Here is a 17037-nt window from a genome sequence, read left to right as displayed (position 1 = left end):
CAATAACTTTATCAAATCAGATTTTTATAGCTTATAGAGCCTTAGAAGCTATCTAGTCCCGTGGTTCTCAACCTTGGGTGTACATTGGACCTATACAGAGAGCTTTAAACATGTTAATGATCAGGTGCCGCTCCAGAGAGTCTGATTTTTATTTGACCTGGGGTACAGCCTGGGTATAGGGAATTTTTCTCAGTTCCCAAATGATTTTAATGTGTAGCCAAAGTAGAGAACTCCTGGTCTAATACAACCTCAATTTTAAAAATTAGAAAACCAAGACACAGAGAAATAAGCCATGGCCTAGTGCCACTCAGAAAGAACACGAGGACTAGAATCCAGGCTTCCAGATCCCCATCTCCTTTACACATTGCTTGTTAAGAGTAATTTTACACACTCCCATTCTGTGCTAGTTCCTCTTGTTCTTCCTGCTAATGATGATGACTGGGGCCTGGCATCAGATACTGATGATGTTTTGCCTTCTTCTGTCACCCTCAGAGGAAATGAGAGATGAAGAGGTACATACCATCCCTCCTGAGCTACGGATCCTGCTGGACCCCGGCACCCTGCCTGCCCTGGAGAACCCACCCATCCGAGGAGGGGGAGGCCGCAATGGAGGTTTCCCCTTTCCTTTCCCTGATCTCTCCAGGAGAGGCCAGAGGGAAGGGGAAGAAGATGGAATCCCCCGGCCAAAGGACCCTCTCCTCCCCAGCATACAACTGTTTCCTGATCCCCAAGAGCCCGAGGAGGTGCAGGGGAATGTGGAGGTTGCCCTGTCAGTCAAATGTGACAAAGAGAAGATGATCGTAGCTGTAGAAAAAGATTCTTTTCAGGTCAGTGCAATTTCTTAGAGAAGAGAAAGCCCCTCCTTTCCCATCTTGCCCCAGTGTGTGTGAGTTAGTTCCTTCTCCCTCTTTCACTTTTGAGCTCTGGGGACTTGATTCTGTTTGCTCAGTTGGATGGACTCACTTCCCCTTGGCTGTGATTCTCACTCGGGTCCTGTTGTTCTCAGTTGAGGGGGGTTCCAGATTCTCGTGTGTCAATATTTTGGTATTGAATTTCCAAGGCCAACAAACACAATCCTGGGTACGTTGGGAGGAAACAAGGGGGAAGGGAAATGCAGGCCTCCAGCCGCCAACCCTGTATGGGGAGACCCGGCAAAACGTGCTCCCTTTGTGCGGCAGATCTGCCTGTGGGCCCCCCCTTTTACATCTTTAGTGGTGGTTGTTTCAGGCCAACAGCTACTCAGGGATGGAGCTCACCCTGTTGGATCCTACCTGCAAGGCCACGATGAATGGCACCCACTTCATTCTGGAGTCTCCGCTGAACGGCTGTGGGACTCGGCACCGGCGATCAGCCCCAGATGGTGTGGTTTACTATAACTCCGTGAGTGTTCGCCGAAACAAAGCTTGGCCCTTTGCCAGAGCCTTGCTGAGTGTTACCTTAAAAATAGCCTTCAAGTTTCTATGACCATGAGCAGGGGTGTAGACCCCAGGCCTAAAGAAAGCCAAGCACCAGTTCTCAACAAAATGGGATGTACTCTGACCCTCAGTTGTCTACACAACTGAGCTAACCAGCTCTGTGGTCTCTGTGGCCTCGTTTGAATCTTGTCCAGAAGTGGGAGGGCTTCTCCCTTCCTCATGAACAGAAGAACCAAGGGAAATCCGAAAAGGGTCCTCAGGAAATGATTATTTAGTCTCTCTCTACCTCTGAAAAAGATCCTAAACTGAGGCAGATCTCCTACTTTTGACATTATGCCAAGGGAGATTACATAGATTGCCCCCAATGGTAGTCCACTGCAATAGCTAACCTATACTTTCCAGAAATCATTCTTGTCAGCTCATTCATCTGAATCGTCTTTCTTCGATTAAGTCTGTTCTTGCAGAAATACACACTAGTCTGTGACTATTAAAAGAATTTGAAACATGAAATTTCAAAAGCACTTTATAATGTTCGTTTTGCAGCTCAGGTTATACTTCTGAGAGTAAAAATAAGGCTTATAAATCCCTGAGTTCAGTTGTGGCACAGGACAGGGAGGGTGCGACTGTCATTTGTGTTCATCCCACTGCCCTGCAGTAGATACACTTGACCCATCCAGAAGAAAGACTGGAGATCAGGTGTTTTGTCAGTGTGGCTTACATGGGCACTCACTCTCCTATGGACCCAAGTTTATTATTCTTCAGACTCAGAGTGTTTGAGCTGGAAAGAACCTTAAGATGATCTCATTCAACTTCCTCATTTCACAGGTGAGGAAATTGAACTGCTGGGAGTTAAGAGACTTGCTTAGATTTGAGGAACTAGTTAAGGGCAGAGCCAGGACTGAATCCAGCTTCCTGACCTCTCCTCCACTGATCTTTCCCCTATACCAGGCTGGCTGGCCCAGCTCATCTCCCTTTGTTACTGGAATAATTTATTAGCCGTTGAGCTCTATGATAAATGCGCTCCTGCCAATTCCAACACTAATTTTCTTACATTATCCAGTTTTTCCAGATATAATGAATGGCATATATTACTGATATTCTTCATTTTGGAATTTTACATTTATGGCTAAATTAACACCAATAAGAGGCTATGGTAATCTGTTAAGTTTAAAAAGAAAAAGGTAACTTCTGGCTCAGAAGAGAAAGGTATATCTTAAGCCCTTGAAATCCTTTTCTTCTCATGGGTATGATGATGATACCTAGAGTAAACAATGTCCTAGGTCCTTGGCTTCAGTTCCATCAATACTTCCTTCTTTGGAACTGGTAAAGAATGGAGAGGTGGTTTTCCTACATTCTCTTCCCATTCTGTTCCCTTCAGTGATTATTGTAGCTGTTCCAATTATAACTGTAGCAATTTTCTGACTTAGTATATATTTTTGTTTTGCACCATATTCAGCAGTCTCAGCCCATGAAACAAAACCAAACAAAAAATGTGACTATTCTATAAATGCAAAGAAATTGGGGTTTTATTTATGGAGTCATGGTCCTCACGTGAATTTTTCATGTTGTCTAGAACTAACCTAGGAATAGTCATTTCAGCTAACATTAAGATAGATTGTCATAGATAAAAACATGGTTCTTTTCTGCATCCGTACACCATACACAAATATATGGGGGAGGAAATGAAATGAGGGAAAGATAGATGAGTACAGAGAAAAATTGAGGAAACTGGCTCAACAGTAAACATTAGGTACTTTGTTTCTAACTCAAACTTTATACAAATCTTGATGGATACAAATAAGAAAAGCTCTTTAAATTAGTCTGCCTTAGTATTTGTTAGTATTTTTGATGTAAAGAAAAGCCCTCTAAGAAGAAGCCCCCTTCCCTCCAGTGTAGACTGGCCTACTGACAGCCCCATTCGGCCCTATTTTGGTAACTGGCGTTTTAAATTCCGATTTTCAGTTGGCATCTGAATTATACATGGGTGTTTGTGTGAAGTAGAACCAAATCATGTGTTTTGGTGTTTTAACAACATTGTCTGTGCTTTCTTTGCCTTTTAGATTGTGATACAGGTTCCATCGCCTGGAGATAGTAGCGGCTGGCCAGATGGTTACGAAGATTTGGAGTCAGGGGATAATGGATTTCCGGGAGATATGGATGAAGGAGATACCTCCTTCAGCCGACCTGAAGTTGTCATGGTATGTGCTGGTTTGCAGCAGGTAGTTTGTGAGAATGTTGTCTTTTTGGTTAGCTTTAGTTAGGAACTATTGAGTGGGGGACAGGGAGGGAAATGGGTGTTAAAGACCAAAGCTTACTAAGTTCCGGGGTCTTCACCCTTCATTTCACTGTGATTTATCTCTCTTTTGTTTGTTTGCTTGCTTTCCCCAGTTTAATTGCAGCCTGCGGCAGGTGGGGAATCCCGGTAGCTTCCAGGACCCACCCAACAGAAACATCACTTTCAACATGGAGCTGTACAACACTGACCTCTTTCTCGTGCCCTCTCAGGGGGTCTTCTCTGTGGCAGAGAATGGACACATTTATGTTGAGGTATGAGACCTGGACATTATCCTTGGGCTTTTAAGGTTGGGGCAGAATTGTTACAGCTTCTGGAGCAGAGCCAAGACACCTGCTGGAGAAGCCCTCCCCGTGTTCTTCCCCGCAGCCCTCAACCAGCTCTGGGTGAGGGCTGGGCTCAGAAAATGCATCCAGGTTGATTTCTGACCAAAGAGAGACATTGCAGGATTTGGTACATGAGGAGAGTGTTTTACAGATGAATGCTTTTTAAAAATCGGTGGTGTGAATTCTGTTAATAAAGTCCTGTTCTTGTATGTCCTTAGCATTTTTGGAACAGGGATTCAATAGTTGCAGTGTTAGGGCTAACCAGGAATATTTCACACCAAAGGCAGATACTTAACTGACTGAGCCAGGCTCCCCGACATAAGACTATTAGTATCCCCATTTTAGGGGTGAGGAAACTGAGGCACAAACTCGTTTAAGATCACAATTAGTAACCAGTAGATTCCAGAGTCTGGTCCATACTCAGGTTGTCCAGCTCGAGAGTCCATAGTATTATGTGCTAGATGCTACCATCATTTAACCTCCAAGTGCCATTTAAAGAGGAGAAAATGTGACTTCTTAGCAGTGCAAATATCCAGGTTCAGATTAGATTTTAGAAAAAGATAAATATCTTTTTGGCCCCAGCACATCTGTTGGTTGTCTAGTTTTGGGGTTAAACTGCAAGCTGCTGTTCTGCTTCACTGTAGGAGGAGTGAGAAGCTCACGGGGTCGAAATGGGATACTTCCATACGTTGCAAGTGACTTCAGAGCACATATTTCTATTTTAGAAAGATAAACAACTTTCACATTTGTTCAGATTCTGGGATAGAGCCCACTGGCTCTCGATATTTTCCTGGATCTCTTTTCTTTTTTGATTCCCTGTTTTGAGAGGTCTTCTCTTTCTTTGGGCATACCTTCTTTCACTACTGGGGAAAATATACTGCTTTCTACATGCTGTTCCTAATTAGAGATCTCTTCTTATCCAAGATCATTATTTTCTTCTTGCATTTCTGGCTGCACAATCCACATGTGTGTATTTGGGCAGTGACTGACTCTGCGTTGTGCCCTGGATTTTAGGGGGCCCTGCTTAACTGGGGTTTGTTCTTTTCCAAACGTGGACCTGGCTTGGCTAATTCATGGCTTTGCTGCTATGTGCTCATCACTGACCAGTCTTCCTCCTGTATCCCACCCTGGTGGACATTTTGGTTTTTCTCCCCAGTCCACCCAGTGCTGCTTACTTGAAATTCTTTTTTCACTTATTTTCACGCTTATAACTTTCCACATATCATTTGTATTTTTCATAGTTAAAGTTAGGCAAAGACATTGTCAACTGATGACAAAGAAATGGACTGAATCTTTTTGCTACCATTTTAAATACCAAATGTATTGAGAATTTGAGGAGGGTGGTATATGTTTCAAACAGCTTTATTTTAAAGTTGTTTAAATCCAACTAAAAGAGAGACTCTAAGGTAGCAACCCACACCTAATCTTTGTTTCTGTTTGGAGTCTAATGCTGGTAGGAAAATGTTTTAATTTAAGGCAGGTAAAACTCACCGAATTATTGGCTTGGTCTGAAGAACTATTTCCAAGTTTCTTGTCCCAGCCATCCTAGCACACCCCCAGAATCATGTTCCTTCTCAACCATATCCTTTCCTTTAATCCAAGACATCATCGATTTTGCCACCTGGTCTTTGGTCATCTCTAGGTGATGGTTGGTCACACAATGGCAGCTTTTCTGTTAGTACATTTATCTTGGGGAATTAAAAAGAACTGTTGGTAACCCCTTAAATTCAAATCTAGAATAGTACTGCTAGTTAGGGCTGTCATGTATTGACTAGCTGGGAACTGTGTTGTTTGTGTCATTGTGACTTTACACATCCTCACAATAACTGATCTAGATCTACCTTTTTCATAGGTATTGGTGCCCTTCTTCTGTATGGGAGGAAACTGAGGCTCACAATTCACAGGGCATGAGCCACACGATTTCCTGGGGCCTTTCTCCCTCTGAGACCTGTAGTTCTTCTAGTACTCATTTTCAGACCATTTTATTTTTTACAAGATTTATCTGTTTATCAGAGTGGGGGAGGGGTAGAGGATGAGAGAAGGGAATCCAAGCAAGCTCCACACTCAGCGCAGAGTCCGGTGCGCGGTTCGATCTCACGACCCTGAGATCACGACCTGAGCTGAAACCAAGAGGTAGCCTCTTAACTGACTATGCCCACTCCTCCCCACCCCGAGCAGGCCATTTTACAGTGAAAGACTTGCTGATACTATTTTTTTCTCTAAAGCAACTTTTTGGGATACCCTAGAGTTCCTACCAGAATATACTTTCTTTGAAATTCAAGAAAAGATTTACATTTCTTACTCTGTCTGCATGTTTGCTTTGTGGGTTATGAGTTCTTGTTAAAGGGCACTTTTTAGTAATACAATATATGTAATTTGCCATCATTTCCAGATAAAATATCTTATTTTTCAGAAATATTGGCAAAATAATGATGTGTGAATATTTACAGACTCCCAAACACTACTTCCTAGCAAGATTTCTCACCAGGTGTTCTCCTAAGGCCACATCATAGGTTTAGTTGACTCGACGCTGTGGCTACAGTGAAATAGTAAAGAGAAAATGGGCTAGAGGTCAGAAGACCTGGGTTTAAGGCTTGGTTTTATCCAGTGCTTCCAAGGTAGAATTTTGAACACGTCGTCAATCCTGTATGTTCATTTTTTCCTCCATTTATCTAAAGGAGATGAAACCATTTATCTCACCAGATTATTCAGATGGTTTGAGCTTTAAGGCACCACAAAGTGATATGGTAACAATCATCTTCGTTGCTGAGTGTCTTGTAGTTAACCACGGAGGCATCTTTCAAAATAGTGCTGTGTCCTCAGAGCCCCATGCGATGTCAGGGGTTTTCCCTGTGTTCTCAGAATGGAAAGTGTGTTTATATCTCCTCGCCTTTTGAAAGGATTCTGGAGCTATTGGCTTATGGTTAAGGACTGACTTTATTTCTAAAGTGTTTAAGTTTATTTTGATCCTAAGTTTAGTCAAGGAATGAGGCATGTGGGGAAAGGCAGTTCATGCAGCAATCCGTGGGTCACCAAATGGAGAATCCACTCTGGCCTGGGGATTTTAGCTGAGCTCAGGATAGTTGAGGTTTGAATTCTGTTTATACTTGGCCAAACACCACTTCCTGTTTCTAAAGAAAAGAACCTTAACAAGGTTTGGACATAGCCCATACAAATGTTTTGTAAGAGGGAAGTATAATGAGTTGGAAACATTTCCAGATTAGATTTCCCTTAAAATACCCTTGGGCTTAAAGAGTGAAGGGAGAGTACTTGGCAAGGCCTGGTTTGGACCTGTGAGCTGCTAGGACACTTTGCCAGGCTTGTGATCGCCACCAGATTGCAATGGTCCCTGACACCAAACCCCAGAGGCCACTCTGCCTGCTTGCTATAAAGCCGGACTTGAGAGGAATCTGTAGGTTTGCTGCAGTGTTGTAGGCTCGTTCTGGCTCATGGCAGTTTAGAAGTTCAGTCCTCTCTGCCTGGGCTAAATAGATTCTGCCTCTGTACTTTATTTTGTGAGTAGTTCTGAAAAATATTTTGTTTTACAGGTGGTACACCATTGAGACATGACCTGGTATTATGACATTTGGGGCTTCGCCTGTTGGAGTTTTGTTTATTTTGGAAAATCCACTTTAGGTGCACGCCATGCTTTTGTTTTTATCTCCCAGAGGACTTATGGAAGGTTGAAGAGACTTAATTCATCTTGTATTACACTCTTCCAGACCTGGCGTTTGAACTAAATAATTCACTGTTATCCATACCAAGTCTAGATGGGAGACATCTTTTTTTAATGAGTATATGTTACTTTTGTAATTAGAAAGGAGATGAGATAAGAATGTCATGAATATCAAGCTGTGTCCCTCCTCAGAAGCACCATGTAGCCTAAAGTGGAAGTAACAGGCCCGCTTGGTTCTGATTGGTCTTTCTGTTGTTTTGTAGGTGTCTGTCACTAAGGCTGACCAAGAATTGGGATTTGCCATCCAGACATGCTTTATCTCTCCATATTCAAACCCTGATAGGATGTCCGATTACACCATCATTGAAAACATTTGTCCAAAAGATGAATCTGTGAAATTCTATAATCCCAAGAGGGTGCACTTTCCAGTCCCGCAAGCTGAGGTGGACAAGAAGCGGTTCAGCTTTGTGTTTAAGTCCATTTTCAACACCTCCCTGCTCTTTCTACAATGTGAGCTCACGTTGTGCACCAAGAAGGAAAAGGACCCCCAGAAGTTACCTAAGGTGAGCGGGCCTTCATCCATCTCTATGTTATTTTGACATTTTTAGGTGAGGCAGTGACCTGCCGGAGAAGTTTAATCACGAGTTATTGCAGGTTGAGGTTTTTGGTTTGGGAACTGCCCAACTGAAGTAATAAAATGTGTGTTAGCAGGGAACCGGGAGTTTTATGGAGTCTTAGAGAATAAATCCGACAGTATGACTTTTTTTTTCCGTGCATGCTACTTAGTAGTATCTTACAAATGATAAATCAAGACTGTTTTCCATGAGGGAGAGGTCTGGCTTTATCTTTGCAGTTCGGATAGTGTGCAGCGCCAGAAGCAGAGATCCAAAAGGACAAGTTCAGTGTGAGGATTAATTTTCCCAGGTCCCACTGAGACCTGTATTGCAATTGTTTTTTGACCTTCTCTGTGTGAATTATAAGGTTGACTTGTCTCAGGAGGACTTCTAATGGAAACTAACAAACATTTTAATTTTTCTCAGCTTCGTATTGGCTCATCGTGTTTGCCTCCTATCCCTCCCCATATTAAACATTCTGTTGCCACAACACTAATCAGAACACTTTGACCTCACTGGAGTGACTGTGTAGGGGAGAGTCTGCAAGGTTAATGACGATACCTCATTAGTTGGGCCTGGTGTGAGAAAGGTGTCTTCTGCCATAGTTTTGTGTCTGTGATCTGCCATGATTATTTATAATTCCATACATGCATTTTTTTTGCAATTATCTTACACAGTATCAGCTGACTTATAAGACTTTTGTAGTCACATATCCATCAGTGTCTAAAAGTGATGATTGAGCGGTATCAATAAATTTATGTATGGAATCCTCTCTTAATATGTAGGTTGTACGATAGGGGGACAGAGGGAGGAGGAATAATTACATTATTGGGGCTAGATAGCCACTAATCTGAATGCTTTACACTGTTACATTCCCCCTGGCCATCCATTTCTCTGACAACACCAAAGAAAAATTTATACTGGGTATGAAAATGTTGCAAAGCTGGTCATAATCATTTGGGAGCATGAATGTGTAAGATGATTCAGACCATGTTCTTTAGGTTGCTTTTGGCAATACGGATGCTGTAGCCTTCGCCTTCCAGTGGCCATCAGTGGACTGTGGCAGAGGGTCACTGAATGCTTGGCTGGGAGACCCAGCTGCTCCCTGCAGCTGAAGGATGACTTTAAGGAGTGAGGGATTTAGGAGGGGAGGCCTGGCAGTTACTCTAGGAGTCTTCATGGTGGCTTGGTTGTTACCTCTCTCTGAGCCTGGCCTGGCACCACCCGTAGCATGTTAGCATGTAAAAATTAACCCTAGTGTTTCCTTCCACAACATTCTGTAGAGAGCTCCCAAGTCTCAGTGGATGACATGGATGGGACCCTATAGTCCCGACTTACACTAGAAAGGACATGGGGACTGAGAAGAATGGCTTGCTGCTTACTAACAGAACTTGAAGCAAGTTCCCTGACCTCTGTCTGAGAGTCTGCATGGCCTCACCTGTAAGAGTGAAGTACGAGTACCTGACTCCTCTAGAGAGCAGAGTAGCCAGGGAGGTAGTAGGTGTGACAACAGTCCGCCGTTGATAAAGCAGTGGCTTCCGATAAGCTATTACCACTGTCTTCATGTTTACTGCTCGTGGTTAATATCTCCACAGTTCTAGTGACTTCTCAGATGATAGAGCAAAAGAGTCTTTCCAGGAGGAGTTCTCAATGATCGTTGAGTCTGGTCCTGCTCTTAGCTGAGGAAACTGGAGTTGGGTATCTTGTCCAGAATTGAGCAGTGAGTTGGACATACACTCGTTGAGCCCTTACTTAACTGAAGAATTAACGGCACAGTAAGAAGGCTTTTTCCTAAAAAGCAAATCTTTGCAATAATGAGGCCTTTCTGTTGTTTCCTGGTGCAAGAGGCTTGTGTGTTAAAACCTTTCCCTGGGTTTTGAGGGAGAGGGAGGGGTTGTCTTCCTACAGTATGTTGCTCAGAGCAAAAGTGACAATAAAGTCAAAACACTGTGCTCTTTTGTGATTAGAAATTTACTGGTTTGGGGGGATGGCTAGCTCTAGGCTCTTTAAAGGATAGATCTGTTTCTTGACAACAAAAGCAGGTAGATGTCTTGAGTTTCACCTATTGATGAGCGTAGACAAGGAACTAAAGTTATTTGAAAGAAAAAGGGACTGGAGTGTGATCACTTTTTAAAAACAGGTAAACAAGGCTAGGCATGCTAATTCTAATTTGGAGGCCTGAAAATAACTGGAAGTAGCTGATCTCATGGTCCCCACACCTGGATACGGGTCCCCAGGGCTCCAGTTTGGAACCCTATAGCTGATGACCCTGGAAAGCTTCATTTTCAATGAGCCGATACTAGGATTTAAAAAATCAAACAAACTGGACACCATGATTATCTTTTTGGACAAGACATGTAGAATCTGTCACTTTCGTAATGCAGCACGTGACGTTTCCCACAAGCACAAATCACAAACAGAAACCATTTTTGTGAAGCCGCCTTGGTGAGGGGTCAACACTCATCATATAGTTTCTTTACTTTTCAGACTAAATAACGCTAAAACCTAGTTGTTTTGTGGGAAGATGGGGAAGAAAGGCAGTCTTTATAAGCCATCCAGTGATATTTGAATCTTCCAAGTGCAGCTGAGACTGTATCTGCGGGGTCTGCCACTCGTCTCCCGGATTATTTATGGTTCTTTGGAAAACCCCCAGATCTCCTGTTTTTCTGTGGTAAACAGCTGGGAACTGTCTGATAAGGGGCACAGGACAACTGTGCAGGCTGGGCTGGTGCAGGGCTCCTCAGAGTTACCCCTGACCCTCTTTGCTCTGCTTTCTCTGCAGTGTGTGCCCCCGGACGAAGCCTGCACCTCACTGGACGCCTCAATGATCTGGGCCATGATGCAGAATAAGAAGACATTCACCAAGCCCCTCGCTGTGATCCACCAGCAAGTAGAGGCTAAAGGTGCGTTTGGGGAGGCTCAGTAGGAGATGAGGGGCCTGAGGGCTGCTCATTTTAAGAAGTTCCAGTATTAAAAATCAAAGCACAGTAAATCAAAATACAGTCGTATTCAAAAGAGACATTAAAGGCTGGGCTTCTACGTGGATCAGTTGGTTAAGCATCTGACTTCAGCTCAGGTCATGATCTCAGTGTCATGGGATCAAGTCCTGAGTTGGGCTGCCTGCTCATTGGGGAGCCTGCTTCTCCCTCGCCCTCTGCCCCTCCCCCTGCTCATGTGCTCTCTCTAAAATAAATAAATAAATAAATAAATATAAAACCCTTAAGGGCCAATTAGTAACTTTAGAAAAGGGTTTTTACCAAAGGAGCCTTTTATTTAGTTGGGTCTGTTCTGCCATATGGCTAAGTTATTAATGATAGGTTTGCCAGCGATTTCTTTAAATATTAGATCAGAGTCAAAGTTGTCCCTATCCCAATGTCATTCTCCCTTACCATTCAGATATATTCCTCAAGTATGCAAGAAAAGCTCTGAGTTCCTCGCATACCAGGATTGAACAGCCCACAGCCCATCTTTCATGATCTCCTGGTAGTGTTTGTGCTGAGTACAAGCAGTCCCAGGGCATCCCAATCACAGATGCCTTTGGTTGGGGAGGGTGTTGTGTATGTGAATACCATCCATCTTAGGTCAGAGCAGAAGGAAGGTTAAGAGTCACTGTCCAAATGCATTTTTGTAATTCAGGTTTCCGAATTGTACACAGTCACATTTGTTGCTTGAAGCAAAAGGTGTCTCCTCCTACACACAAACACACACAGGAGCATTCGGCAGTCTGCACTTTCTTGTAGAAGGAAAGGAAGGATGTGTCCTCAGAGGTCTGGCTTCAGGTGGTTAGGCCAGGCAAAGCCAGACCCAGTGTAGGCCACATCAGCCAAACCAATAGAGAAGCAGAGTAGGGCTCCATGAGGGTGTTAGGAATGGACCTGAGGCCCTCTGGACTATGGAGAGCACCTGATGGGGATGGACATCCTGGCTGAAGGGCACGGATGGGCAAGAACACAGCAGGCAGTTGGCAACATCTGATGGGGGTGGGGGCAAATGCACATTTGGGCTGTCTGGGCAGCTACATTTGTCACTGTCCGAAAACAACCTACAACTATCTTAGAAACATTGCCAAAGGGTGCTAAACGAAGAGAAGTCTGGGAGAGTAAAAGTGGGTTCCTAGCCTCTGGGGTTAGACATTTCAGGGCTTGGTCTCCAGGCCTCCTTCCACCACCCTGAGGGGCGAGGAGGAGCATGGCTCTGGAGCCTTGATAAAAGCCACCCAGCATCCTGTCTGTGGTTGGTGAGCACTGGCTGAGAGACCTGCTGGGTGGAGCTGATACCAGGTCTAGGCTTGGAGGCAGCCCTGGGATGGCCTTTCTGATCTAAGCACTGTTGGATTTGGCAAGGTAGCAGGGGCTAAGAGATAAGAGAAGAGGCACACAGTACCTAATAGTAGAACAGAGGCACGTGGATGCTGTCTACTTTATTCTTTGGTGGCCTGACCTTTATGCAAATAGTAGAGCCATTCTTCCTGACATATCTGGTAATGGCATCTGCCCTCTTCCTAGGGGCATGCTCACTTTGGAAGGGCAAGAGAAGATCGTGGGGCGGGTGTGGCTTAGAGTTAGGAGACTGGGGCACAGCTCTTAACTTTCCCTGCTAACTGGCTATGGGACTTGGGAGATCTCTCCTTATGTCCTTGACTTTGATTTTCTTTATCTGGAAAAAGAAGGGTTTAGACCAGATGGCTTCTTGAGACCCTTTCAGCTGTAACACAGCTACTGTTTGAAGAAGCAAAATAGTTTTTGATACATTTCCCAGCCATCCTGAAGGCGGTGTGAAATGTACATAGTAGATGTTCGTTTGTTGTTGCTGTTTGTTTTGCTTTGACTGGTTGGTTTTCAGCCATTTGAAAAAGTGTACCAGCCACAGTCTTTCTTGATATGGATTGCCTAGGGGCATCTGGGTGGCTCAGCTGGTTCAAGCCCTGCCTTGGGGTCCAAGGAGCCTACTTCAAAGGAAGGAAGGAAGGAAGGGAGGGAGTACAGGAAAGGAAGAAATTGTTTTTTGAATTTATTGCCCAAAGAGTTCCCTGTTTATTGGGTACAGGGGAAGGAAATAAATGAATTAATTGGATTGCAAAGTATATCACATTTGAGCAACAGCTGGCTGCACTTTGCACTAATAACAACTCTTACCTGGTTCCAGAGATGTAGTTCTGTGGGTAATTGATGGCAGCAGCTTGCGTTTTTTCTATGCCCGACAATAATTGGGCATTAATATTGCAGTAGTATAACTTCTAGTAATTCATGCATGCTTCTTTTAAGTTTGGTGGTGTTTTTCTAAGTAATTCCTCTTGTAAATTAGGTAATTACTTTTATTTAAGCTTAGTGTAATTATCCTGAAAGTTCAGTGGCTTTTTTTTTTTTTTTTTATTGAAGTTCAGGAGGAAATTTTACCAAATATCAAAGAAGTTTCATGAGATTTGCTAATGGAGAGTAGATTTTAGCAGAGACCCGTGTTGTGAATAAAGTTCATTGCTTAGGTTTGTTAAACAAATGAAGGTTAGTGGATGGGCCAGCTTCCCAGGGGCTGTGTGCAAATGTGCTTTCTAACTGCAGTGAGTGGGGTCAGTTTTCTGGCAGTTTTCAGCTCTGTGAGTGACTCTTCCACCTTCTTTGTTTATTTTCTTTTGACTCTGAAATCATTTCTCCAGGATGCAGGCCGTTGGAGTCTGTGCTTTTCCTCTGCCTCTCCGTGAACTAGAATAGTCCGTTGAAATGGGAATGTGACCATTTGCCTAATAACGTTAGTTGATTCGAATAGTAACAGGGTCATGAACGTTCTTCCTGACAGCTTTGTGTTACTTTTGTAAGCCACAGACTCCATAGTATCTCCAGAAGTATCTCTTACCAGAATGAATTTTGAGGGTAAAAATTGCCCAAGCAGTGGGATGTTTCACTGTCCCTTTGAACCACACTGATACTCTTTAAAGGCTGTGCCAGGTCTTCATGGTCATTTAGTCCAGCTTATTTTTTTAACACTTGGGTTTTCTGGGGCAACAGCAGCTGAAGTCTCTGGGTAGCAGCTTCATAGCCAAGCAGAGAGCTGCTCTGTAGCTCCCAAAGCCAATGGCATGGACACATTTCAGGACACATTTCTTCCTTCTGTGGACAGAGAGAATAGGCTCTCAAGACTAACTAATTCTGGGTCCCTCCTCTGGGCCACCATTTTTAATGGAACTTGCCTGTGCTTCTGCAGCACATATCCGCCGTCTCAGTCCTTTGGGAACCAGCACTGGGTTAAATTCTTTTGCTGCTAAAACTTCCAACATGGTGGTGCTGGTGGTGATGATAGTCATAGAGATGACAACCGTAATTATCTAACATTTATTGAGCATTTACTTAGTACAAAGCCCTGTGCTAAATCCTTTGTGGGGATACTTGTATTGAATCCTCATAGCCCTTCTGTGAGCCAAGTATAAAGCAAGATTAAGTAACTTGACTAAGGTCATACCACATATAAATAAATGGTGGATCTGGGGTTCAAATCCAGGCACTCTGAATCTAGTTTGTGCCTTCCTAAACCCTTTGCCTTGTGCTAGGTGGAGGTTGATTCTAGTTTTTAATTAAACTGCCAGCAACATAGGCATCTCTCCACACCCTTTTCCCACCGCCTCCTCCTGTTCATGCCGTACATATCGCATTGGCATTCAAGTTCACACCCAAATACTCTAATTGATTATGAACTGAAAAGAAGATGAAGACTTTTAGGAAACATGTCTGTTCTCCAAAGGGTAAGATGTTGGGGAAAATGTAAGCTGTTTAAGGGAGTATTAAAATTTAGAAGTTCTGTGACTTTGAATTGTAACTCACAAAAAAAGCCCAGAAAACATGCATACTTTATGTGTATTATGGTTTATGGCAAAACAATTAAAATAGTTGAGGTAGTGCCATCCTACCATATTTTCTGAAATAGTTTGAAGTATAGGCATGTTAGTGCTGTTTGCTTTGGATGCCGTGAGCAGTTTTGTGGCCTTTGAGAACACTAGGGCTTACACAATAAAAACGGCTATACCACGTCAGTGATAGTTTTTTGAGAATGGTGAAAAAATGAGTGATTTACATATGACATGTAATTCTTAGCAAGTTAAATGTCCAAAATACTGAATTTCCACTACATAACTTTTTAAAAAGAAGTGTGCTCAGGACAGCACCTGGCATATCGTGGGCACTCAGTAAATACTAATTTCCTTTCCTTCCTCTTAACCTCTCAGCCAAGCTAGGTTTTTTGGGGAGAGTGGGGGTGGAAGAGGAATGAAAGGGAAAGTTGTGAACGTCAATTGGAAGTTAATCCAAGAGAGGCGTTCCTTTTTTGGAACACATTTGATTTTTCCAGAACAAAAATACTCTAATGCACCCAGCCAGATTTTTTGTCCTCAGGCTGAGGTAGAGATGAGGAGAAGCTGAGTAAAAAAGATGGTAGAAATGCTTAATGGACAGACTAAGTCATTAAGTCCTTACCCAAGGGAGAGGGATACCGTAGGGACTTTTTACTTTGGAAAATATATATATATATATATATATAATATATACAAAAATAGAATAGAATTGTAGAATGAATCCCATGAATCCTTCTCTTGGTTTCAACAACTACCCATTTATGGCTAGACTTGTTTTCTCTCTTTCTGTCCCTGGATTGTTTTGAAGGAAATCCAGACATGTCATCTCATCCATAAATATTCCAGTATGGCACCTCTGAAAGTGAAGAAACACTAAGAGATTGGGGCTCCTCGCCTGGTCATTTGGGGGAGCATGTAACTCTTGATCTTGGGGTTGTGGGTTCAAAGTCCGTGTTAGGTATGGAGATTACTAAGAAGGAAAAAAATCTTAAAAAAGAAAAAAAAGCTCTTGGGTAAGGAACCAATGATCAGATCATTTAGGAAGACTACCCTGAAAGCAGCATGAAGATTGGTTTGGGGGAGATGTACGCAGTATTGGGATACACATGACAATTATGGTTATTCCAAAAAATGTTTATTGGTACCTACCATAGGCTAGGCATATGGTAAACACATTACCCTGTCTGTAAGGCCTTCACAGTGTCATGCAGAGGTTCACAACCTTGACTCTATTGATGCTTTTGAGCTGGGTAACTATTGTAGAGGGCTATCCTGTGCCTTGTAGGATTTTGGAATAGCATCCTTGGCTTCTACTCACTAGGTGCCTATAGCAAACCCCTCCACTACCCAAAATGTCTCCAGACATTTCCAAATGTCCTGGTGGAGTACCAGGGGTCAAAAATCACCCTAGGTAAGCACTACCAATCAAGTGAAAGGGTGTAGAGGAGTGACCAGACAATTATTAGAATGAATGCCATAAATATTGAAAGAACCCAGAGAAGGGGTTTGATTACAATGAAGTTAGTAAAAACTGTATGTTAAAAGAGATCTGCACAGAGGCCTCCTGAGTCTCTAGCCTCTTGATCTCCCTCTCTCTTTGCCAAACACCAATAGATGTGGGTACTGAGTAAACACCTTGTTTCCCTGTGGGCCTGCTCGATCTACCATGTTTAGGAGAACTGAATTGAAAGCTGGAGGCTAAAGGCTGTGGTCCATTACTCATGCATAACCCCCAAAATATCCCATTTATGAAAACCATGCCCAGCCATCTGAGGAGGGAAATTTGGTTCTAGAGGCAGACAGAATTTTGCTCCAGAGTAAATGAAGATACTTAATTCAGAATGTTGATTATAGTTTGTTCTTTCTGCAAATAAA

At 43.1% G+C, this 17037-nt stretch overlaps 1 protein-coding gene across 4 annotated transcripts in view; it reads left to right on the top strand.

Moving 5' to 3' along the window:
- TGFBR3 (transforming growth factor beta receptor 3) overlaps positions 1-17037 on the top strand; it is a 196923-nt gene that overhangs the window by 159514 nt on the left and 20372 nt on the right. For all 4 annotated transcript variants that reach the window (XM_004752607.3, XM_004752606.3, XM_013056153.2 and 1 more), the window contains 6 exons: positions 493-827; positions 1228-1380; positions 3476-3613; positions 3804-3962; positions 7974-8273; positions 11107-11227. In XM_004752607.3, the coding sequence (XP_004752664.1) occupies positions 493-827; positions 1228-1380; positions 3476-3613; positions 3804-3962; positions 7974-8273; positions 11107-11227 (1206 nt within the window). The remainder of the gene's footprint in view (positions 1-492; positions 828-1227; positions 1381-3475; positions 3614-3803; positions 3963-7973; positions 8274-11106; positions 11228-17037) is intronic.

This window comes from Mustela putorius, unplaced genomic scaffold (genome assembly GCF_011764305.1).
Source record: "Mustela putorius furo isolate JIRA1106 unplaced genomic scaffold, ASM1176430v1.1 tig00003853_pilon_pilon_pilon, whole genome shotgun sequence".
In the NCBI taxonomy this organism is placed as follows: Eukaryota; Metazoa; Chordata; class Mammalia; order Carnivora; family Mustelidae; genus Mustela; species Mustela putorius.
This window is presented reverse-complemented; position numbering and strand designations above follow the sequence as displayed.